General features: G+C 37.9%; 1 protein-coding gene across 4 annotated transcripts in view; it reads right to left on the bottom strand.

Annotated features, from left to right (window-relative positions):
- Nucleotides 1-962: 962 nt before the first annotated feature.
- Nucleotides 963-24,856, bottom strand: part of TPD52 (tumor protein D52) — a 40,140-nt gene continuing 16,246 nt past the window's right edge. The window contains exons 3-8 of one of the 4 annotated variants that reach the window (XM_069465507.1): nt 17,106-17,254; nt 15,351-15,452; nt 14,249-14,275; nt 8,507-8,548; nt 6,910-6,958; nt 963-2,828 (exon numbers count right to left, since the gene is read on the bottom strand). In XM_069465507.1, coding sequence (XP_069321608.1) covers nt 2,709-2,828; nt 6,910-6,958; nt 8,507-8,548; nt 14,249-14,275; nt 15,351-15,452; nt 17,106-17,254 — 489 coding nt within the window. In that variant the 3' untranslated portion in view covers nt 963-2,708. The remainder of the gene's footprint in view (nt 2,829-6,909; nt 6,959-8,506; nt 8,549-14,248; nt 14,276-15,350; nt 15,453-17,105; nt 17,255-24,856) is intronic. The other 3 variants (XM_069465511.1, XM_069465508.1, XM_069465510.1) reach the window with 3 other exon arrangements.

The raw sequence follows: 24,856 nt of genomic DNA, 5'->3' as shown, positions 1-24,856 counted from the left end.
GTAATACATACAATAGAACCCATACCCAAATCATAGAATTTTTATTGTTTTCAAATACTATACAAAAAAATAGACAGTATGTATATCTTGATTAACAGATCCAGAAACAGTCCAAATTAAATGTTTTTTTTTCCTATTTCAAGCTACTTTGAGTTGCTACAATGATAATCCAATTACTGAATTCTACTCTCTTCCATCTCAATTACTTTGGCCTCATAAGCACAAAAATTCTTGCTTTATTTCCCACAAACTTTAAATTAAGGACATTCCTTTTTGTAAGAAAGGGATATCGTCAGGGATATTTTCTTCTATTATACTTCTTGAGTCCTTAAATATCTGAGATTTCACTCTCGTTTTCTTAGAGTGTTAAACACAAAACACAATAGAGTAACCAGGACTTTTTTCTAGTATTTCTATTAATTACTATGTTTCAAATTCCTTAAATATGTGGGAATTCATGTTGAATCTGCCCTACAAAGACCATTTTGAGTATTTCTAAATCCATGTCTATTTTTCTAAATTCATCTTCACTCTTTGTACTACTTTTAAGGGGCAGAGTACTTTACAATAGATTAATTTTTGTTTTTGATTAAGTGCAGGTAGATGTCTAGAAAAGTGATTCTCCAATTTCTTCTTTCACAACCATCCCCAATACACACCTACATATACCCCTCCCACTTCCCACCCCTATTTCTATCATTTTCCCCTAATTGGGCAGTAAAGAGATTTGAGGATATTCTCTCAACTAAAGAAATTGCCATCTCACTCATATTTTGCCTTCTTGAAAAGATAGTTATAGGGCAGGACACTCAAGAAATGATGTGATGAAAAGATGTTGGAATAAAAAAAAAATTAAAGACTCGTGGGCAGAAAAAATAACTTAACAGTTACGATGAATCACCACAATATTTCTATAGAAAGATAAATTTCTACAGATCCACTTCTCTGGGACAATGCTTCAACAACCTTTGCCTAAAATTCTCTAAAAAGAAATAATTTAGAATATGTTAATCTGATACCATTAAGCAATGATTTAAAGTGGATGGTTAAAAAACTGGTTTGTTTTTTTGTTTTGTTTTGTTTTGTTTTAGCATAGACAACAGTTGATTCTTTAACACAACAAGCTTTTTCCAGACCATTGGTCTCATAATAAATATTAAGACCTATACTACTGATATACAGAATTTATTAAGCTTTTCACATGTAATAGAGCATAGTTTAATTGCGTCCAAAATGCTAACAAAAGCTCTAGCAATCAAGAATGGCAACATGTTATTTCATAGCAATCAACACTTGTGGCTTTTCAAATTTGGTTTTTATAAGATAATTTATCCTGAAGTAAATCTAGCCATGCTTTTAAAAAATGCTTTAGGTCACTCCAAGCTTGGCAATTAACATTTGGCATAAACAATAATAAAACAATCACAACTTGATAAATAACAAATACAACATTGTAGGCCATAAACATATACAGCATAAGGAAAAAGTGGTGGTGACATGTAAGCAGTTATTAGAAATGAGTACCTTGGCCTCTGTGCAAATTCGTCCAGAGGCCATGATTCACTCAGCCCCAACACTCAGTTCTCAAATAGGGGGCAGTGTCTACAGTATCCTTTTACAATTTCTAACACATTGAAAACAAATAAGTAGAAAAATGATGAGTTCATTTTTATTAATGCATTGCAACCTCACGAGTTATCACCAACCCCTTAGTATAAAAAAATGCTCAAGTTATATTAGTCGTATAACTTTGTGTGCTTATTTTAAATGGTGCTGAATGGATTAAATGAAGACAGCAATGTTTCCCCTAATGTGATTGATTTTGGTGTTTTTACAGCAATCTAGATCTAAAAAACTTTCAGTTTGAATTGACAAGAGTGCTTACATTTCAACCTACTGATGATACAATAATATCCTTGATTCAGAATGTTATTTTGTCAGTTTACTCAAATTAGAATTTTAACCTGATAAAAAATAAGTTGATATGAGTGACATAATAACCAATACACTGAAATGGTTACTGTCAAAAAATGGAGATAAGGATGGATGGGAGAGGAGTTCTACTGTCATCACCTACAAGTTTGATTACGGTATACACTGTCACTTACAAAACTGTAACAAATTGGATGTAGAGCTATTTATGCGAGTCTGGTGTCTTCAGACACCCAAGATATGTATCTTGTACCAAAACAGTGTTTACTCCAAAATATCTTTTTGTAACTGGTAGCTCTTCCCTTAGAGGTAAAGAAAATATACCCAAACTTTTAATAACTAGGATTCAGAAAATGTAAAGGAACAATTTTAATTAGGAATCAAATATACAGAGATTCAAAGAGAAAAGGAAATCTTGTAGAAGACAAAGACCAAACTGGCATCCCAAATCTAGAGCAATTTTGTAAAGGAAGAAAGTGTCTACGACAACCTGCAGCTTCTTAGATCATTCTAGTGAGTGTCCCCAGGTACTATAAGTGTTTTTATAATGGTGTTTCCTAAATAAAGGGCCTTAAATACACATTAAAGGGTGTTTCCCAGGAATAGAGGTGACGATATTTTCATTTTGTTTAACCCACAAACTATTTGGTCAAAGGAATATGTAAAGCTAAATAAAAGCACATCTGGTAGAAATTCATGACAATGAACGTTGACAAGATGTGCTTGGATCTCGCTTGCAGCATCTGGCAGTGGGTAGCAGAACAAAGGTAGGAATCTCACAGGCTCTCCTGTGTCGGTTCTGGAAGAGGCTCCGTGGCGGTGGCACTAGCATTTGCAGCTGAATTCAAGACTTCTCCAAAATCACCGCCAGCAGGCTTGGTTCCCCCTACTTTGGACTTTAAAAAAAAGTTCAAAAAAGGAAAAGACATCATGAAACATAAAATTAGCCGATTCTGCATAAAGCAACTGTAATTTTGCTTTCAAGAACAAATAAATCAGGAACCTAATAGCTTAGTGATTAGTATATATGTATGGAATTTAGTACTGTTGTAAACCACTTGAGCGTGGTTTCATAGTAAAACTTATGCATTCTTTTTTGCTGAAATATTCTGACTGGTAAATTCTACACTTTCTCCTTTTTTCTCCCTATCTGCTAATTGTTCTTCACAAGGAAATCTGTCTAAAGAACTTTGTAAGGCCTATTATTCTAAAATATCTACGAAATATCTACAAACTCTCTTTATACTTGGATAACATTTTGTATTGCATCAAAGTGTTCATTCAGCTACACTCATTCAAGAAATATCATTGAGTACAAAAAAGATAATGTATATATTTTTCCCAGTTACAGTATAAGCTTTCTAACCTTTTACTAAAGTGTAGTCTAAAGACCTACATACCCAACATCACCTGGGATCTTCATAGAAATACAGAATCTCAGATATCCCCTCTACCCACAACTCAACTCCAACAGCAGTTTAAAAAGATCTCCAGGTCATTCATATGCACATTATAGTTTGAATGACCTAGAAGCATAACTCCAAGCTACATGGCCTGAAATTTTGTCAATAATCATTTATTTGAATGAATATATCCTGCCTTACATTTATACAATATTTTATGCTTTTCAAAACCCTTACACATAACATGTCACTTTATCCTTTTCAACACTGATGTATCTGTGCTCTCTCACTGTGTTACCTCTTGTGACTGTCCAACAGGACAGCTAACATTAAGAAACCAGTCAGTGACCAAGGATGCAATAAGCTCACAGTGGGTGTGAACTTGACCTTGTTCTTAGCTCAGTCTTAACTGACTGGCCAGAGACTCATTAACAATTGGAAGCTAGTTGAAATTTCTCCCTCATTGTTTTTGATTTCCCATCCAAATACTTGTTAATTGTTTGGGAAATTTGTATATCTATTATTTATTTATTGAATTTACTAAAATACATTCCTTAATTAGAAGAAAATATCAAGATTCCTTGCAATTCAACATGTCTAAAACTGAACTTCTCCCCCACAACTAGCCCCTTCTCTGTTCTTTTTTTTTTTTTTTTTCTTTTTGAGACAGGGTCTTCTTTCTCTGCCTCTCGGGCTAGAATGCACTGGAGTCATCATAGCTCACTGCACTTCAAACTCCTGGGCTTCAGTGATCCTCCTGCTTCAGCCTCCCAAGTGGTTGGGACTACAAGTGTGCACCACCATGCCCAGCTGATTTTTCTATTTTTGGTAGAGACGGTTTCGCTCTTGCTCAGGCTGGTCTTGAACTCCTGGCCTCAAGCGATCCTCCTGCCTCAGCCTCCCAAAAGGATTACAGGCCTAAGCCACCTCACCTGGCCTTCTATTCTTTTTTTAAGACTACTTTAAATGGTAGTAGCACCTACCTAGTTGCCCCAACTCAACACCTGGGAGCTGTCCTTGATCCCAATCCATCTTGTTCCACATCCAATTAATCTTTTTTCTGCCATTTCTCACTTCTAAATATCTCAAGACTTTGTCCCACTGCACTACCTTAATTCACTCTACCATCATCTTTGGCCTCTGGATTACAACTCCCTCCTCCCAACTAATTTGCTGTCTCCCATCTTTCTCCCCTTCCATGAGCAGGGCAGGCAGTGGTCTTTCTAAAATGTACAGAATATGCCACTCGGGTTGTTTAAAATCCATCACTGGCTTCCCATTTCCCCATGTCCAAATTCTTTAACGTAGCCTACCCAACTCTCTAGCTTCACCTCTTGTTCAATACCCTACAGCACAATGAAGTTCTTGGTGTTCCTCAAAAGAGCTCCCAAGCTTCAAACATTCCCCTCAACCTAAGGGTCTCCATTTATATTACTGCGTCCTCTGAGACGCCTTCTCTGACCTTCCCTCCTGCCAATGTAGATCAGGTTCCTGCTACTTGTCCTCACTGCACCCTCAACTTTTCCTGTCATAGCCCTTACCTCACTTTATTTTCATTGGCGATTTAATTGCCTAAACATCTTACAGAAAGGGTCTATGTGTCTCTTGCTCACTGTGGTACCTCCAGTGGCTAATACTCAGTGCACCCACAGATAAATCAATCCAGAATCTAAATGTAGTACATGTAGATCTGATGTTTAATTGAATATAAATTTATGGCTGGGCACGGTGGCTCACGCCTGTAATCCTAGCACTCTGGGAGGTCAAGGTGGGAGGATCGCTTGAGCTCAGGTGTTCGAGACCAGCTTAAGAAAGAGTGAGACCCCGTCTCTAATAAAATAAATAAATAAGTCCTACTTATAAAAAAATAATTGAAAATAAACTTACTTTAGCAAAATTATATCCCAAGCATAACAACTTTATTTTATAACTTCCTTGGGATACCTGTTTTAACAAGCTATACTTTTTAAAAATTACTTTTTTAAAAATCTGAATGGTGCCTACTCATATTTTAAAAGATTACAATTTACAGAGTCTAAATATATTCAAGAAAAGAGTATATAATAAATGACCTGGAAGTTTCTCCTCATCTCCAACGTCAAAAGGACACAGGGTACCTGGCTTTCCAACTAGCCATTTCAAAAACTAATGCTTACAGCAGATTTCAAGGAGAGGCCGTAACGGTCCTAACAATATTGAGAACTGAATTATAGTGAGCCTTGACTTCTTGCAACTACAGTTTCTTTTCAAATGTATGACTTGACGTTAAGAAGACTAAAGCAGGTCTCTTGGAATGACTATGATATATTTTAATTCATCAAATACGTATTTGGACAATGTACCAAGGACTGTTCTAAGCCCCTGAGAAACAACAGTGAGCAAAAAGAACAGGTCCCTGCATTCATAGATTCATAGGGCATCATGCTAGTGGAGACTGAAAAAACAAGTTGTAGGACTGTGTGTGTACACTGTGATTCCTTTTTGAAAAACATTCATGTATTTGCTACAAACAGAAAAGGTATGTGCTAATGCTTATATGTGCCAGAAAAAGATCCAGATCACTGCAGAGTGTTTGATTTTCTTTTATTAAACATATCTGCTTCTATAATTTTTAAAAGATGCATTTAAAAATAAGTGACTCAATGTTCTAAAAGACTAAACTGAATATTTGTTTTTAAGCTGATTTATAAAAAAAATTTAAGATATTAGTTTTAATCCTTAAAATATATCCATTGTAATTATCAGAGTTAGGTTAGGAAGAAATGAACATATGGCTTTATATTAATACAAACTACGTCTGTAGAAAGGGTCAGGTAGTGGATGGGAACTAGATGACCTTTAAGGTTGCTTGTGATCCTAAGAGTTGATGATTTTGTAGTTTTGTATATAATCTTTAAGATAATACAATTTAAAAATCAGTAAAGCTAATCATTATGGGAAACTGTTTAACACCATTGAAATCAAATAAAAAAAATAGTGAATTGTCAATGATGATCATGGCATCATCATAATAAAAATGTCCAATAATTGAGGACTGAACAAATAATATCCATTATTAGGTAATGTACAAGCAGCCATTACACATAATACTGAGGGAGAATACTGAACAATACAGGGAAATGTTTATGATGTATGGTTAATTCTTTTTTAAAGTATAACAGCATAGTACTACTACATATATATATATTAGTCTCTGAGTGGGCAGATCAATTTTTTGTTTTTTGTGTTTCCTATATTATTGTTAATTGTCTACAATAAAGTTATATCAAATTTTGTCCAATTGCAAAAGTATTTAAATGAATAAAGCAAAAGGCGGCACAAATTTCTAAAGTGCTATTATTGCTTTCTAAATTGTACTTTTCCTTTCAGTATTGACCATGCTGCCATGCTACAACATACATGCAAAAAATATTGATTAAAAGAGTATATACCACCTTAAATGTCTATTAATAACATAAAAGAGCTCTTTAAATATTTTTAGAAAGAAATACTAACGTGAATGATTTACCCACACCAAAGAAAGTTAAGGCACCAGGCAATGTATCACAAAGATTCTATTCATCTCTCTACTTGCCTTTAAGTTTTCAACCTTTTCTTCAAAGGATTTGAAAGTTGGGGAGTTTCTATGGAGAGAAAAGAAAAACAAATAGTAACATTATGAATACTAAAAAAAAAAAAACCAACAATTTTTAAAACATCTTTAGTTGATTATATTCCTCTTCAACATTATTCTCAATCAGCAAAAGAACAGATATTTATCTGTATCATATGTGTGCAGGCATATATATACAAATATTTATTATGATGCAAGATTATCAATTTCTGATGCAGTATTTCTAACAATATGCTTTTGATTCCATGAAGAGAGCCATTCATAGACATAAGTGATACATTAATAGATAAGGTCAAGTATACATGTGAGGAGAGGGAACAAAGCCAGGTAAAACATCAATTCTGTCGCTTCCTCAACCAACTTGTCATGGTACAAGAAAATGCCACCATTAGATCAGTTTAATTTTGGTGAAGGTACTATGCTCTAAAACTGTTTAGATTGGCATCTTGCCTGGCAGGATTCCCACATGAAGCCATATCACCCAAGCAAGACAAGCAGACTATTATGCACTTCCGTATCAAGGATCCTAATACCCAGGGAGCAGCATAATATACAGGGAATGGAAAGACCAAAAGGAAGGGAGAAGCACAGAAAATTGGCTTTGCCTGCTTCACAGTGTTGCCCCAACTGACAGAGAGACCACGCTGAGCCCACAGGACAGGGGCCTTCCATTCATCCATATTGATTAAGTAGGATCATAGCACCTTTGTCTCTCACACATGAGTTTCCAAAGCTGTTATCCTATCCACCTGACCTTGAATATCCTTCCTACTGCCAAGACGACAAAGGCCAAGGAAGGAACAAGGGGTTACCCTCCTTCCCACAGTGGTGACGGCAGAGGAGTGTAAGCGGATGCTTAAGCTGTGGTCCCCAGACCAGCTGCTGCAGCAGCTCTTGGGAACCTCTTAGCAAGGCCCATTCTCGGGCCCCACCCCGACTCCACAGAATCAGAAACTCTAGGTGCAAAGTTTGGCAGGCAGGGTTTTTAATAAGCACTCCAGGTGATTCCGACGTACTGTAAAGTTTAAGCCAAGTATCTATTGTTAAAAATCTTCTGCCTCTCTAGAGAGGTTAGGTGAGGTATTAATAACAACATGAACCACTTGCAAGTGCTTACTGATAAAAGCAGATAATAGAATGAAATCATTGTTGGCTCCAACTGTCACACTGGGATGAAGGAAGGGAAAATGGGAAGGATGGAAGAAAAGAGGAGCGTAACGAAAGCTAATTCAGACAAAGGCGGTGGGACACCCATATCCAGGAAAAGAGAAGGTTTATCAGACGAGCAGTACTTACTTTGAGATTTCAGAAATGAAACAAAATAAGGGTTTTACAAAATAAAATAGAAATAATTCTTTGTTTTTAGATCACAAACATTTGATAGATTTCTTGCACCTATGTCAACATTAGAGGAAGAATAACTGAAAGTTGATAGTGTTAAACACAGTTTGTTTAGAATAGAATTCTAGTTCCCTACTTCAGGACAGTTCAGGTTAAACATCTAAGTAAAGAATAAGAAAGCATAAGACCAACGACATTTCATAAAAATATACTTTACCTCATAGCAGGCATGCTAATTGAATGTTGAATGGAGCGTATACTAAGAGGCAGCATTAAAAAGAAATAGAAATGAAGTTAGTATAGTGGTGATTCGACATTACAAAAAGCCAGAAAGACACAGCTCTCTAGGCACTTTATTCTTTCAGCACATGAAGAATTAACTATTTTTTGAGGTGGAGGGGATCAAAATTATTCCAACATAATTTACTTTTATTCAGGAGCCAATTTAATCCCAGTAGTTATTAGAGCTAATGACACAATCTTGCATTTTTGTAGCACTTTGAAAACTGTAAAGCACTTTCACCTGGATCTGTGAGGAGCATCAAGGCTCCAAAGTTAAATGATTTGCCCAAGATCACAGCAGAATCAAGAATAAGACTTGGGTCTTTAGGACTATTAATTTGATGTTCACCACCTCCCCTCAAAAATGAAGTGTGCACACATACACACATATACACACACAAACGCACGGGCGCTCAAGGCCAGGGAAGGGCTCCCGCGGCCGACTTTCTCTCAGATATTTGTTCCCAGGCCAGAACAGGAAGGTTCCAAAAATCAATCACCTGTTGACAACTTTAAGTGATTTTAAAATTACATCTCCTGCCTGCGTAGTAATCTTAAATAGTATCAGTTTTCCAATAATTCATCTGAATTAAAGGCCATCTGAATTAAAAGCCATTCAAATAACATTTGGCCTCATCTCACTAGGACCAACATCTCACTCCAGGACAACGCAGTTCATTGACTGTCCAGGTTCAAGGTCACCTACTCTTGGCCATCTCCCATAGAAAGCTCCTCACGGGATGAGAGTACCTTAAATTTGGGGGCTTGTAAAATCATTATATTCTGCTGATATTGTTACTTTGCTTATAATATTTTCATCACTGATACAGCTTTTTAGGTAAATAATCTTTCCTTTGGGTAAAATAGATAGTTCAAAGTTTAATTTTCAATTATATTTAAATATTTTGTGTTTACAATTTAATTTTCTCAAAGACTCAATTGTTACAAATGATAATGTTTTGCCTATAGCTCCTCAAATCTAGTTTTGTAATATGTGACAACATGGAGTATGATCTTGATATACATCAAAAGACGCTGGCGGTTTGTGTAACCAAGATAATCAATGAAATATCTGGACATCTCTGCACTTGATGTCTTCTGTAACAGGAAAAGATCCGTGTAACTCAGCATTCTCTCTATCCTACACACTGGTGGTTGACACCCTGGGTACAAGACTATAATTTATTCTGGGAGGAATTTGCTAATTCTTTTTCTACTTGATCTACTAAAGTGTGTTGGTCCCACATTTTAACGAAAAAATTCTTCTAAATTTACACCACCACAACTCCAAGTATCACCTGTCCTTCCTCAGACCCTTCGAAAGAAGCTGCCTGGGACAGCCACATTGCCACACACTACCCTCCACCACAACTAATACCATAACTGCACCAGTGCAGCACCACCAACCACAGCTAACCTCCTGGTTAAAAAAAAAAAGGAGTTAGGACAATTAAGATTCTCACCCTGGTATATCGTAATTAAGACACTAGGCTGCTGGATCGGTTAGTGGTAGGTACTTCAGCTAGAAAGTTACATAGACTTAGATGTTGAAGGGACCAGGTGAAAGCTGCTAGGACACAGAGGAAGCTGGTTCCCAAAGAAAAAATCGAATATAAGCACAGAGAGAGGTAGAGGAAATGAGGGAGAGACGATCATGCAGGGAACAGGGCAGGGTGGAAGAGGAATGGGTTTCTTAAGTTTCCTTGGTTTCTAGAAGCTACCTGGGTTTCCATGTCAATTTTCCAGTGAGCAGGGCTGGTTTAGGTGGGGCCTGGGCTTGCTTCCTTTCCTCTCCTTGGATTACAAAAGAACTTTTTCTGTGCAATACATTCTCCTTTTTAGTTGAGCTAATTGACATAGTTTTCTGTTCCTAATAACCAAAAGACTCTTCACTAGATCATTCATTTTGGTAGAGATTACCAAATTCTGGCAACAGAAGATAAGTAATGGCCAAATGTGATAAATTCCTTGTCCATGGGACTCACATATTGAATTTGATTAGTATCAACAAATTGAGGAAATGGGTAAAGCATAAATTTCAGAAATTCACAGTTAATTCTAGTCACTGTCCCTGAGCACCTACGTAAAAGATTGCTTCCTAGTCAATCCTTTGGGTTCTATACCACTTTAACCAGCACTTACTGACTTAATATGTTTTAAGTGGTAATATATAAGGAAAGGCAAGGAAGTAATTCAAATAAGGTATTTATTTTGTGAAAAATCACTGAGTTGAAGTGTTTTGAGCATTTTTCTGTATGTGTTATATTTTGCTTTACTGTGAGATAAATATACCCATCAGAGAATAAAATCAATTAAGAGAGATTCACAATCAAGGTTTCTCTGCTTTTGAGGTAGCCATTTCAGCAGGAAGAACAAGGAGCATGTGTCAGTTTCAATTCTATCCAGTACTGGATCCTCTCCACAACCAGTATTAGATGATATTCCATTTTGTTAGTAGCTAGTTGTAACCTAACTATGGGGCCTGTCTCCCTTCTCTATGGGAAGTTACACAAAACTTCAACTTGCTTCAACTTGTACGTCATCTCTAATGTCATTCAAGTTTAAATATAAGATGGAAAACTTCAAAAGCAAGAAGTCATGTTGCTGCTCAACCAGAATCACCTCTAACAGACAGACTATAAACATCAGTTACCACGCATAAAGCAAATTTTGTTAAAATTTTTCTACCTTGAGTTTTACCCCTCAAATAATTTAATCTGTAGTCAAAGTAGGAACGTAAACCTGGGTTCCTCAAAACACTGAGGAAAAAAGAGGATAACATGATTCTCACTCATGGAATACTTTCCAATCTTACACTGTATTTACTTTTACTTTGAAAAAGTTATTCTCTTAAAAAGCTGAAACTGATTTTTTTTTTTTTTTAATTTTCCTTGTTTCTTACAGTTATTTGATCTTTTCATCCCCAATAATAAGACGGGAGAGGTAGCGGGAGGAGAAGGAAGGAAGTAGTAGCAGGTGGGGGAAGAGAAGGAAGAGTTAATGGCTAACATGTTGGCATGCTTACTATGTGCCAGGCATGCTGTTAAGGGCGATCTGTCTATTATCATTACATTTTGCCCTCACGCAATCTCTTGATGTAGGTGATGACAGTAGTTACTGTCAAAAGGAACTGCTGGTAGTGCGTAGAGGGGCACTGTCTTAAACCGTCACTGCTCTGGAGGGGCACAGGAGGAGGGTGCAGGCTTCGGAACTAGGGTGTGCTGGGTTCCAAGCCTGGCCACCAGCTATGTGCACCTGCTGTGCCACCTTGGGGAAGTCACTTCAATCTATGACTCAGTTTCCTCATCTGTAATATCAAAACAATAATAGCACCTACTCTAGAAGTATTATATATAGTCTTGCTGGGCATATAAATGGTAACCGTTACTGTTATAAAGGATGATTTTAACTGAAACACAAATTAACATCTACTTCATATTAGATTATACTCTTTTAAAGCTTTCTAGTTTCAGCCAGCTCCAAAGCTAACAACTGATATATATATATATTTCTCCCTACCCTCAATTAAGGCATAAGGCAAATATCTAAATCCCAAGGACTAATTAATTGACTATGTAAAATAACAATTGTTGCTGAGTCTAATACATTCAAGTTGGCAAAACTATTAATAGCATATTTTCTCCTTTTATATCCATAACTACATCAGAGAGTCAAATCACTGGTATAAGTTTGTCAGGTAAGATGACTCAGAACAAACAGTGAGATTAACCAACTGTTTCATACCACTCTACAAGGAACCTCCTGCATCCATCTCCAGGGGAGACAAGGACTTACCGCTGGGATTAGAACACTCAAAATCTACGGTCCCAACTCCCTCTCCTTGGACAGTCCTCGGGGGCACGTGACTAGTATTTGCCTCTGTGACTTACATAATCTAAAAAGATATGTTTTTTCTTTATATATGTGAACACATACAATCAGGACTTCTTGGCCTAGAAATGATTTTGTAAAGGGACTTTCATAACCTTTGTTCTGTACAAATTATGAAGTTTAACTTTCAAAACGTAATTTTACTTCTGCCATTTCCAATTTTTAATCACAAGCCTTACTTTAACCTCCACATACTGAAATGCAGTATATATTCATTAAAAACAAGACTGAAAATGGTAACGTATAATCTCAATTATATTTTTTAAAAAGGAAAAGTGACCACATAAGGAGCCAGAAAAGAGCAGAAAAACTTTTGTTTCTGATGAATTAATAAGACAGAACATATTGAGCCACACATAGGTACATTTGCTTAATCTTTTTAAAGGTATAAAAAAAGAACAGTGTTATGTACTGATGAAACATAGTCCCAATAGCCCTTTCATATTTTTATATTTTATATTCGTGTTTATATCGCATCTAACATTATTTTATAACCAGGTACTAACAGGGCTCTTTTGTTCTTATCTCATCCCAAGACCCCACTTTCTTCTCCCACTCCACTCAAAAGATTTTAAGCTATAATAAAATCCGTGTCTGTTTTTGCCTATATCCATGGGACCTGTCCACAGTAGACACACTAATGTTAGCAGAATGAATTATGTGACTAAATGTGTATTCAGTTACCTGCAGCATTTAGACCATTTTTAATTGAACACCAGAGATATACAATCACCTCTCATTATTGGCAACTTTTTGTTTAAAGCATAATTTTCATTTTAAATAATTCAACATTTAGAATTTATACATCTTTATGATTTACTCTGACTTCCAGGGCTAAATGTCACCAAGATAGGAGCTATAACTACCTGTTTGCTACCTTAAGAAGGCAAATAGCTACACCCCCACAAGTAATTGCTTGAGAAGATAATTTGCATTAGTAGGAACAGAGGTGAAGACTACTCTATCATCCTTCCTGCTTACACTCTAAAGACCTTCCTCCACCTTAGTTTCCTCCAACAACTAAATGAATAATCACAGTTTGGAAAGGAGAGAGGGGAAGAGTTTGCTCAACATCACAAAGTCTCTTTCTTTAAAGCATTGATTTGAGCTAACATCTTCTCAAGCTGCTTTCTTTTTTAGCCTAATATACTTTTTCCTTTTGTAAACCATAAAGGTGCCTTGTGCACATAGTTAAAAGAAATAATAATACAAAACTATAAGCTAGTAAAATAACCATTTAAAAATGCCATATAATGGCAAATATTATCTTATGTATATTTTACCACAATTAAAAAAAAGTAGGGGAACCCATATAACATGGAAGACTAACGGCATGAGGCAGTACATATGTACTCTATTACAACTGCATAATAAGACCCAGGTGAAGAATTCCAACATCCTCACAAAAGCACCAAAGAAACAAAAGCATCAAAAACAAACAAACAAAGTCAGACATTAAAAGGGAGGAATTCTGCATGCCATGGTAAAGCTGCTTCTTTTTACCAAAAAAAAAAAAAAAAAGCCAAGTTAAAAAAAAAAAACATCAAAATCATTTCCATATCCCTTGAACTACAGTGTCAAATACTTCTTTTAATTTATATATTACTCATGGTATACAAGAAATCCTCCCTTGAAATTAGGAATGCACTAGAGAAAAAGATACTCCGAATGCAAGAAAATTATGCAGTGGACAAACATGACCATCCAACGTGGCATATTCATCTAATCTCAGCATACTTGTCTTAAGCAACTGCTAGACTGCAGTGATGGTTCAAACTCTCCTTACCTAAAGGAATGTGAAAAGGCTTGCAATCTGTAAGAAGCCAGAGTAAGCATTAAAAAAGAAAGGAAGTTCTGATAAATCTAAAACAATTAAATAACCTAATTTAAAAAAGTTGTATAATGTTTTACCTGGGCGCTAAAGTACTACATAATTCAGTCACCATAAAAAGAAATGAGAACACCTAACAGATGTATATATAATTGTCAAAAGAGTTCAAGAAAGCTATTATTTATTACATTACGCTCGGAATGATGATAGTCCAAATATAACAAGCAAGGAATTTAGTTCTTTTGGTGCAAAGTATAACACATTAATTGACCTGTTCGACTGACAAAATTCTGGTTGTAAAATCTACTTTCCCCACAAGTGAAAAACACAAAGCCATGCAATCTAAGCATTTGTCACGTTTTGTTTTGTTTTAAAACACACATCTTGCATGCCAACAGAAGCACACCTGAATTAAACCACGTTTGTCACTGGCAGCAATATTCTAATCCACATGGGTAGAGGGGGACACAAAAGTGCCGTGAAGTGGTTTTATCAAAATGGCAAGGAAAATTCTGCAGACTAATCTAAATACAGATGGCAAATAAAAAGCAATGGCTCAAAATTAAGATTTGGGCCTAAGCATGATGGAGATATGGCTCGTAGGTTAGTACAAATCAGTGCACAAATGGGCATGTTGTAATCACATCATGGTATAAAAATGTCATGCACAGAAAGTAAAGCCAGGCCTCAATCCAAGTGTGCACTGCAATGCTCCTGTACTCATCCCCAGTGAGACACCAGGCTCCGCCCACAATCACAAGTTTGCAACATACTTACCCTGATGATCATGAAGGACTAAAAATTAGACAAAAAAGTTCAAAACCAGAATTTTTCAACAACCTTAAATGGATTCATCAGATGATCATTTTGAAGTTAGAATGCTATGCCTACGAGAAGTGAGGCAAGCGTTTCCCGTCCTGGTTTGAAGGAGTGTTCTCCCTCACTCTAACAGAAGAATCCAGCATCGGCCAGAGCCAAAGTCAGGAAACAAATGTAACCATAGTAACAGTTTCATTTGCCTTAGCTATTCAGTAAGCAAGGAAAAATGAAGACATACTTTACATCTTCCAGCTTTTTGGTGATGACGGAGCCAACAGATGAAAAAGCAGCTGAAGCCTTCTGTCCAGCCTGAGTCAAGGTTTCAGATGTCTTCTTGTATCTGCATGAAATTATAAACAAACAGAGCAAAGTCAGCTAATTTTTCCAGTATCAATTATTTCAAGTGCAGTGGTCACCACCTATTGGAGAACTCTTTAAAAAAGTATTCTTAACAACTTCTAAAATCCTTCATAACTACCTAGGCAGCATCATCACATCATCTTATACTTTAACCATCATTTCAGGCACAATGTTCTGCAGTACTCTAGTCCAGCCGGAAAGACAGAGGCCTAGCAGGGCAGGGCCAACGAAGTCAGGGTGAGGGCTAAAAACAGTCATGGAACAAAATCGAAAATCAGCCAAAATTTGAAAGAAATTATACCTCTTGTTCCTTCCTTTTTCATGTAAGCCAAACAAAACAAAAATGAAATCAAATTCCTCAGATGCCTTTTATAACTTGATCTCCTAAAAAAGGGGCCAGAAGCAAGAAGCAGGTTGGGATGAGCAGGACCCATGTGTATTTTATTATCCAAATATATTTTATGAACATAAAGAATTTTTTAAAATTTTGCATGTCTGTATAGCTACCAAATAAGGACTTGCTGGACTCTCAACAGAGTATGTAAAAGATACAATACTTAAAATGATTCTAGTGTGATACTTGCTATAATGCAAAGATGTAATTTACCACCTCCTTCCCAGCTACCCAGGGATTGGAGAACAAAAACACAAAAACAAAAACCACCACACACATATACACACACACACACGCACACACACACACACAAAAAACCCAGAACAAAAGAATATGATATCTACCAAAAAGGTTAAGACCCCCATATTATGGAAATGAATGCTCAGGCATTTTTACTTATCCTGCCAAGATCCAATAGCAAGAACAAATGGGGTTTATAGTAATACAAAGACTAGTATCCTGCATGTTTTCCTGTTGCCAACTTACAGGGATAGAAAATGGACCAAAAGATGGGCACCTGAGTACTGTCATGTAGGATACAGTTGGCCTCAGTACTGACAGTTAAATTGTAAAACAACCCTAAGCTCACCAGCTCAGCACATGGGCCTGAATACAGGAGACAGAGCAGTTCAGAATCTGTTGCTAGAAGCTTGCTCCTTCTTGTGCCAGGAAATGAAACTGCATTATGATAATGCTGTAACATACTATGTGTGATCGAAAAGACAAAAAGCTTAAGAGATTGGACTCTGCCACAAGCACATACCAGAGACAGTGACCCAAGAATCTTATAATACATACAGAGCAGGGTTAAAAACAAATACTGGTTCCAGACCTGAGTTCAAACCCTGACTTCACATTTTAAGAGTATATGACCTCAAAAATTATCTGAGCCTGTTTTCTTAGCTAGGGTCATCTCACCACCCACTCCACTGGGTTATCCTGAGGATAAAATGACACAATGCATATATTTGGCAAGTAAATATGTAACACTCTTGGAACTTGAATTTTATTTATTTAACTCACATATGAGGCTGGTTTTCTTTCTGTTCCCTAGAACAAATGCTCTGGAAAACCAAAGTTATAAAAGACGCAGGTACACTTGAGAATTGGAAAGAAAATGCCCTCTGTGGTCCAAAGAAAAGCTACAGAAGCATCCTCGTTCTCCTTCGCTTGCCCTCCCCAGATGAGCAAAAGTATCCTTTACATTCCCCAGAAAAATATGTAATCAAAGGAACATACGCAGATGTTGCCGTCACATCTTGCCACCCTTTGGCAATGTTCTGTTTTAGTTCCTGTAGTGAACTGATTCCAAGTTTCCGCTTGATCTCTGCTAGGTGCTTCTCTTTCGCTGCTAACACTTGAGACAGAGTCTGGATTTCTTCTTCTACCTACGAGGAAGGAGGTTGGGGTGGGAATACAGCAAGAGTAATTCAGTAAGTTAAGCTTGTAAGTGCAAGACTACATACCCAAAATTGCAGAGTCATTTTTAAAACTTCTTTCAATTTGTTTATATTTCTATTTAAAAACCACATATAATGTTAAATAAACTGGTTACACGCGGATTTCCCCTGTACAGCTTCTCTTTTCTCTTCCATGGTAGCTCTTCACATGCCCATCTGCACGTGTTCTTGGCTTTCTCCCCTCTCCTTATACTTCCTCACTTAGCCACCTGTAGGTTTAGGGATCAAACCCTCCATACCGAGAATACTCAAATTACTGTAACATCCACTCTCCGGACCTCTGGGTCTACTTTTCCAGCTAAACATTTCTACATGGATGCCCAGGAAAACTCATCTTTGTATACCAAATCAAAATAATGTCCATCCCCCACCAAAACACACACAATCAAGCCAAACTCACATCCAACCTTCTTACATATTTCATATGAGTTTATAGTAGATATGTCAGTTCCAGTGTCTGCCAAAGCCACAGCCATAATAAACCAAACTGCCTCCCCCAGAGAACCCTACAGAAGTCCCATGTGGACTCGTAATTGCTGATGGCTCAGACTCTGCTAGGTGGTTAGAGGTGGGACCATGACCCAAGGACAGCCACCCATCAAGTGGCCAGGAACCAGTGATGAGCCGGATGTGAAAAGAGGTACTCAACTAACCAGTCTCTCTCATCCAGGAACATGGTTTGAAAACTGGGATGACACTGAGTAAGAAGATGGAAAAACTTGAAGAAAGATGCCTTGAAGGATAAGTAGGACACAGTGAGAGATGCTGTGGAAAGCTTAAATATACTTAAGGAAGCCAAAATGGCAAGCAGAAGCTATGAAGGCAAGAAAAAGACTGGCAGAGTAGAAGAAACAGCTCAACAGCAAAAAACAAACAAAACCACAACCAATCCAATTAATTCTTCTTTGAATTGCTATGTTAACATCTCCACAGGAAAGAGATTCATGTTACTAACCTTAGAGGCAGGGTTTATGCTACTCTAAGTGGCCGCCAGTTAGAAATTTATTTTCTTGTTAACACATTAGCAAGACTGTTCTTTCACCGGCAAAAAGGATAGGCAAGATGGCTGACTAGAGACGTCAGTCGCCAGATCATCTCAGAAAAAAGAGAATGTCTCAGAAGAAAAAGCATAGCTCAGGTGTGATTCTGAGGGAAGAGTGCCAGAACCTCCCAGAGATCCCACAGGAAGAAGTTGTGGAGCAGAACGAGATTTCAGCAGAAATCCACTCCCGAGGAATTTCAAGCCCCATGGAAAGGGCAGTTGTGGGTGTTTGTTTCTCCGTCCCTCCCACCTCTGGCAGGCTGCAGGCTCCCGAACTGCCGGAGAGTCCCTCCACCTGCACAAGCCCAAGTGCTGCTGCCATCAGTGAACTGAGCGCTTCCTGGGAACAGAGCACCAGGCTGCCAGCCCTCTGGGGGTCACTCCGCCTCACCACAGACCCCAGTGAGCAGAGGCAGTGGGTGCCATACTGTTTTTCCACCCATTGTGTGCCTTTCTTCTCCCCCAGGGAGCTTCAACCCTTCAGTTGTCCTCACTAAATCCCACATAAACATTGCCCAAAATCTGCTCAGAAGGCAGTAGCCACAAGGGCCCGGTAGGTCCCGGGGAACTGTGTGATCCCAGAGCTTAGACACTCAGGGCAGGCTACCTTCAGGGGAGAGGAAAGTGCAGCACACCAGGGGAGCCCTCAGGACAAAGGGACAAAAGTCCCAGCTCTCCTCCATTCCAACTCTTCTCCTCTTCCTCCTCCCCTGCCCCACCCACTGCTGCTAATCCAGCCCAGGGGGTTCTGTGTGAGGTCAGCCCAGATGCCCCAACGGATGATTAAGCCAGAGCACTTGGGAGCAGCTGCTCCCAATGTCGGTATGCCTGCCACACCCAGGCTGCCACAGTATGGGGATCACACCTTTCCCATTAAGAACCCGCAGTGGATAGAGGGGTGCTGGGACTGTGAGCTTTCCACCAACCATCCCCAGTGCCACCTGCCTGGCTGCTCCAGCAGAGCAGGGCATACCCCAAGGTGGAGGGACATTAAGCCACTTGAGCATTCCATGGGCAACTTGGGACCACACACTTCTCCCTGGCACCGTCAGTGATTGAACTCAAGGGATCAGAGGACAGGTCCTCAGGCCAGATCCTGTACCCCCAGGACTTGATTCAGGGGCACAGAGGAGAGATTTGTGAACTGATGTGGAGAGAGGAGGGAATCCAGGTGGGCAGAATCAAAAGGAGAGTGTGGTGTGGGTCTAAGCTGCAGCACACTTGCTGAGTACCTCTCCCCCCACAGGAAAGCCATGCTTTCAGTCCAGATGTGGTACTGGGCAGAGAAGCTTGCAGCCTTCGGCAACATTGCTGATAAGCTGCCGCTTGTGGCCAGATGCTGGAGGGAGATCTGCAGGGCAAGGGAAGTAGGAGAGGAGTGAAATCCACTCCCACCTGCTGGACTGTGAATTCCGGACTGCTCCTCCCCACAAGCAGACTTTTTAGCCTGGTGGGGCTGCCTCAGCCCCTCCCCAGTGGCTTTCCCCGGCAGCCCACAGCAACCCCTGACCTCTGCTGAGACAGCTCTTGTGCCCACCTTTGTGGAGCCTGAACAGGGACTCAGCCAACCCACCCCTAACCAGCCTCAGTCCTCCACCCACCTCTGCTATGGATGAGAATAAGGAGTCCCGTGGGAGCTCCAGGGCCACATCCACTGCCTGGGACACATCCCAGTGCTTCTCCTGAATGACTAGAGCCGGACACAGGCCCCCAAACTACCATCGCAGCTGGCTCTCTCCTATAAGCACCTTCCACAAATGGAAACCCAAAACAAGGAGGAGTAGATAGTCTTATAACAGATAAAACAGACTGTAAATCAACAACACTGGAAAAAGACAAAGACGGTCATTATATGATGATCAGGGGATCAGTTCAACAAGGAGATACAACAATCCTAAATATGTATGCACCTAACACTGGAACTCACATATTCATAAAACAAATACTACTAGACCTAAGAAAACAAATAAAGAGTAACATAATAGTAGTGGGAGATTTCAACACTCCACTGACAGAATTGGACAGATCACTGAGGAAGAAAATAAATAAAGAAACACTGGACTTAAATGAGACACCAGAATAAATGGACCCAACAGACATTTATAGAACATTCGACCCAAAACACAGAATATACATTCTTCTCATCAGCAAGTGGCATATTCTACAAGGCAAACCATATGTTAGGTCACAAAACAAGTCTCAGCAAATTTTAAATATTGAAATCATACCATAGATCTTCTCAGGTCATAGTGGAATAAAACTAGAAATCAGTTCCAAGAGGAACTCTCAAAACAATACAAACTCATGGAAATTAAACAACCTGTTGCTGAATGATCTTTGGGTCAACAATGCTATCAAGATGGAAATCAAAAAAAAATTTTAATTGAATGACAATGGTGACAGAAGCTATCAAAAAAAATCTCTGGGATACAGCAAAAGCAGTGCTAAGAGGGAAATTCATAACACTAAATGCCTACATTAAAAAGACAGATCACAAATTAACAACCTTATATTACACCACAAGGAGCTAGAAAAACCAGAACAAACCAAGCCCAAATCTAGCAGAAAACAAGAAATAACAAAGATCAGAGCAGAACTAAAAGAAATTGAAGCCAACAAAAATAGAAAGGGTCATTGAAATGAAAAGTTGGTTCTCCGAAAAGATAAACAGATTGACAGACCACTAGCTAGAATGACCAAGAAGAGAGAGGATTCAAATACATTCAATCAGAAATGAAAAGGAGGAGATGTTACAACTGATACCATAGAAATAAAAAAGATCATCCAATACAATTATGAACACCTCTATACACACAAACTAGAAAACTGAGAGGAAATGAATAAATTCTTGGAAACACACAATCTCCCAAGTTTGAATCAGGAATAAATAGAAATCCTGAACAGACCAATAATGAATAGTGAGATTGAATCAGTAATAGGAAATCTCCCAGTAACAACAAAAAAAGTCCAGGACCATACAGATTCACAGTCAAATTCTACCAGACCTACAAAAAAGAACTGGTACCTATTCAAGTGAAACTGTTCCATAACATCAAGAAGGAGGGAATCCTCCCTAACTCATTCTATGAAGCCAGTATCACCTTGACACCAAAACCAGGAAAGAACACAACAAAAAAATGAAAACTACAGACAAATATCCTGTTAAGCCTAAGAAATATTGATTTATAGAAATGCCCCATATATTTTTAGAGACAGATATGATTTCAGAAGGCTTGCAAGGCTTTGCCCTAAAGGAAAATGTAAACGTGTTAGTTTGCATATCAAAAGCTGCCTCACCTCAGGAGGGCATCTCAATGGTCAGTAGCAGCTGCATTCCTAGGTGATACTGCAAGCTGGGCCTATGGCTCTCACCTGCTTTGAAAGACAAAGCAGGTCTTGCCTAGTGCCATGGGATGCCGCTGATCAACAAAGACAGGCTGCCGGAGATGAGAGCTGATCATAAGATGCCCAGACGGAACCATATGGTTAAAGTAAATAACATAAGAGACAGCTGATGCTTGACTTCTGAAATCTCTGTTCTAATACACAGTAACCAGAGCCACGATGTCTCTGTTTTTGCTAAAGTAATAGCCTTATCATAAAACTTAGAAGTTTGCCCTAAGAAGATTTTATAATTCATTGTTCACCTAGATAGAGTTAGTTGAAGGATCTGTAGTGGCCTTTTAGAAGACTTTGACCCTAAACTAAACTACCTATTATTACGTAAATCCCATTACCCTTGGCAACCGAAAACCTGTACCTGTGCTATAAGTACCTGTGTAAAACTTCAGTCTTGGTTGCATTTCTGCGGGAAGAGATGTAACCTTCCAGGCACCCTGCTTTATCTGTCTTCATAAATCTTTATAAGCTATATCTTTGGCTCTGTGTATTATTTTTATTTCTGTTTCCTACTATTTTTTCATCCATTGCGACGACCCCTGTCTGAGGGACCCAAACTTGTGCAAGGAGCATAGCTAACTCCCCACAATATCCCTTATGAACATAGATGCAAAAATATCAACAAAATACTAGTAAACCAAATTCAACAACACATCAAAAAAATAATTCACCAAGATCAAGTGGGTTTCGTCCTAGAGATATAGAGATGGTTCAACATATGCAAGTCAATAAATGTGATTCAGCACATAAACAGAATTGAAAACAAAAATCATATGATGATCGAAATAGATGAAAAAATGTATTTAACAAAATCCAACATCCCTTATGGAAAAAAACCTCAACAAACTAGGCATAGAAGTAACATATCTCAAAATAATAAAAGCCATTAGTAACAAACCTACAGTCAACATCCTACTGAATGGAGAAAAGTTGAAAGCATTCCCCCTAAGAAATGGAACAAGACAAGAACGCCAACTGTCACTACTTCCATTCAATATAGTGCTGGAAGTCCTACCCAGAGCAGCCAGGCAAGAGAAAGAAATAAAGGGTATCCAAATTGGGAAAGAAGAGGTCAAACTATCACTTCTCACTGATGATATGACCTTATATCTAGGAGGCCCCAAAGACTCTACCAAGAAACTCCTGGAATTGATTAAATCAGCAAAGTTTCAGGTTACTAAATCACTGTACGCAAATCAGTAGCATTTCTGTATACCAATAACTATCAAGCTGAGAGTCAAATCAAAGACTCAATACCATTCACAATAGCTACGAAGAAAATAAAACACCTAGAAATATACTTAACCATGGAGGTGAAAGATCTCCACAAAGAGAACTACGAAACACTGAGGGAAAAAATCACAAAAGACAAACAAATGGAAAAATATATCATGCTCACGGATTGGTAGAATCAACATTGTTAAAATGCCCATAGTACCCAAAAGTGGTTTACAGATTCAATGCAATCCCCATGAAAATACCAACAACATATTTCACAGATCTAGAAAAAATAATTCTATGCTTCGTCTGGAACCAAAAAAGAACCCGAATAACCAAAGCAATCTTAAGCACAAAGAACAAATCTAGGGGAATCACATCACCAGACTTCAAACTATACCACAAAGCTATAATAACCAAAACAGCATGGTATTGACACAAAAATAGAGACATAGAGCAATGCAATAGTACAGAAAATACATATAAAACCATCCACATACAGCCAAGTGATCTTTGACAAAGCAGACAACAATATACATTGGGGAAAAGAAATCCTAGTCAATAAATGGTGCTGGGACAACTGGAGTTCCACTCTTAAGAATGAAGCAGGATCCATCTCTCTCACCACTCACACAAATTAATTCAAGATAGATAAAATACTCAAATGTAAGCATGAAACCATAAAGATTCTAGAAGAAAATGTAGGGAAAACTCTTCTAGATATTGGCCTAGACAAAGAATTTAAGAAGATGACCCAATGGCAATTACAAAAATAAATAAATAAATGGGACTTGATTAAATTAAAAAGCTTCTACATGGCTGAGGAAACAATCAAAAGAGCAAATAGACAACCTACAGAATGAGCGAAAATATTCGCAAACGATACATTTGATAAAGGACTAATATCCAGAATCTACAAAGAACTCAAACAAATAAGCAAGAAAAAGATAAACAACCCTGGTAAAAAGTGGGCAAAGTACATGAACAGAAGCTTTTCAAAGGAAGATAAATGGCCAATAAACATATGAAAACATGCTCAACGTCACTAATCATCAGGGAAATGCAAATTAAAACAATATCACCTTACCCCTATTAGAATGCCTTTGATTAAAAAGTCCAAATATAATAGATGCTGGAGTGGATGCAGAGAGAAAAGAACGCTTATACACTGTTGGTGGGACTGGAAATTAGTATAACCTCTATGGAAAACAGTATGGAGACTTCTCAAAGAACTAAATGTCCATCAGCTGATGAATGGATAAACAAAATGTGGTATGTCCATAAAATGGAATCTTATTTGGCCATAAAAACGAAGTACTGACATGTGCTACAACATGAGTAAAACATTATACATGAAAGCTTTCCCCCTGAGATCAGGGAAAAAGACAGGATGCTCATTTTCACCACTGCTATTCAACACTGTACTGGATGTTAAACCAGAGCAATTCAGCAAGAAAAATAAGTAAGAGGCATCCAAATTGGAAAGGAAAATTAAAACTATTTTTAATCACATATGGCATGATTTTATGTATAGAAAATCCTAAATAATCCACAAAAAAAATTCAAGCTCATAAACAAATTCAGTAAAGCTACAGAATACAAGATCAATATGCGAAATTCAGTTGTATTTCTACAATAGCAATAAACGTTCTGAAAAGGAAATTTAAAAAACAATTTCATTTATAATCACATCAAAAAGAATACTTAGAAATAAATGTAACTAAAAAGTATAAGACTTGTACACAGAAAACTATAAAACATTCATTGCTCAAAGAAATCAAAGATGACTTAAATAAATGGAAAGATATTCCATGTCATGTATTAGAAGACTTAATATTGTTAAGATAGTGATATTCACGAAATCTGCTTAC

Source organism: Eulemur rufifrons, chromosome 3, assembly GCF_041146395.1.
Source record: "Eulemur rufifrons isolate Redbay chromosome 3, OSU_ERuf_1, whole genome shotgun sequence".
NCBI classification, from domain to species: Eukaryota; Metazoa; Chordata; class Mammalia; order Primates; family Lemuridae; genus Eulemur; species Eulemur rufifrons.
Note: the sequence above shows the minus strand (reverse complement) of the source record. Positions and strands in the feature narration are given on the sequence as shown.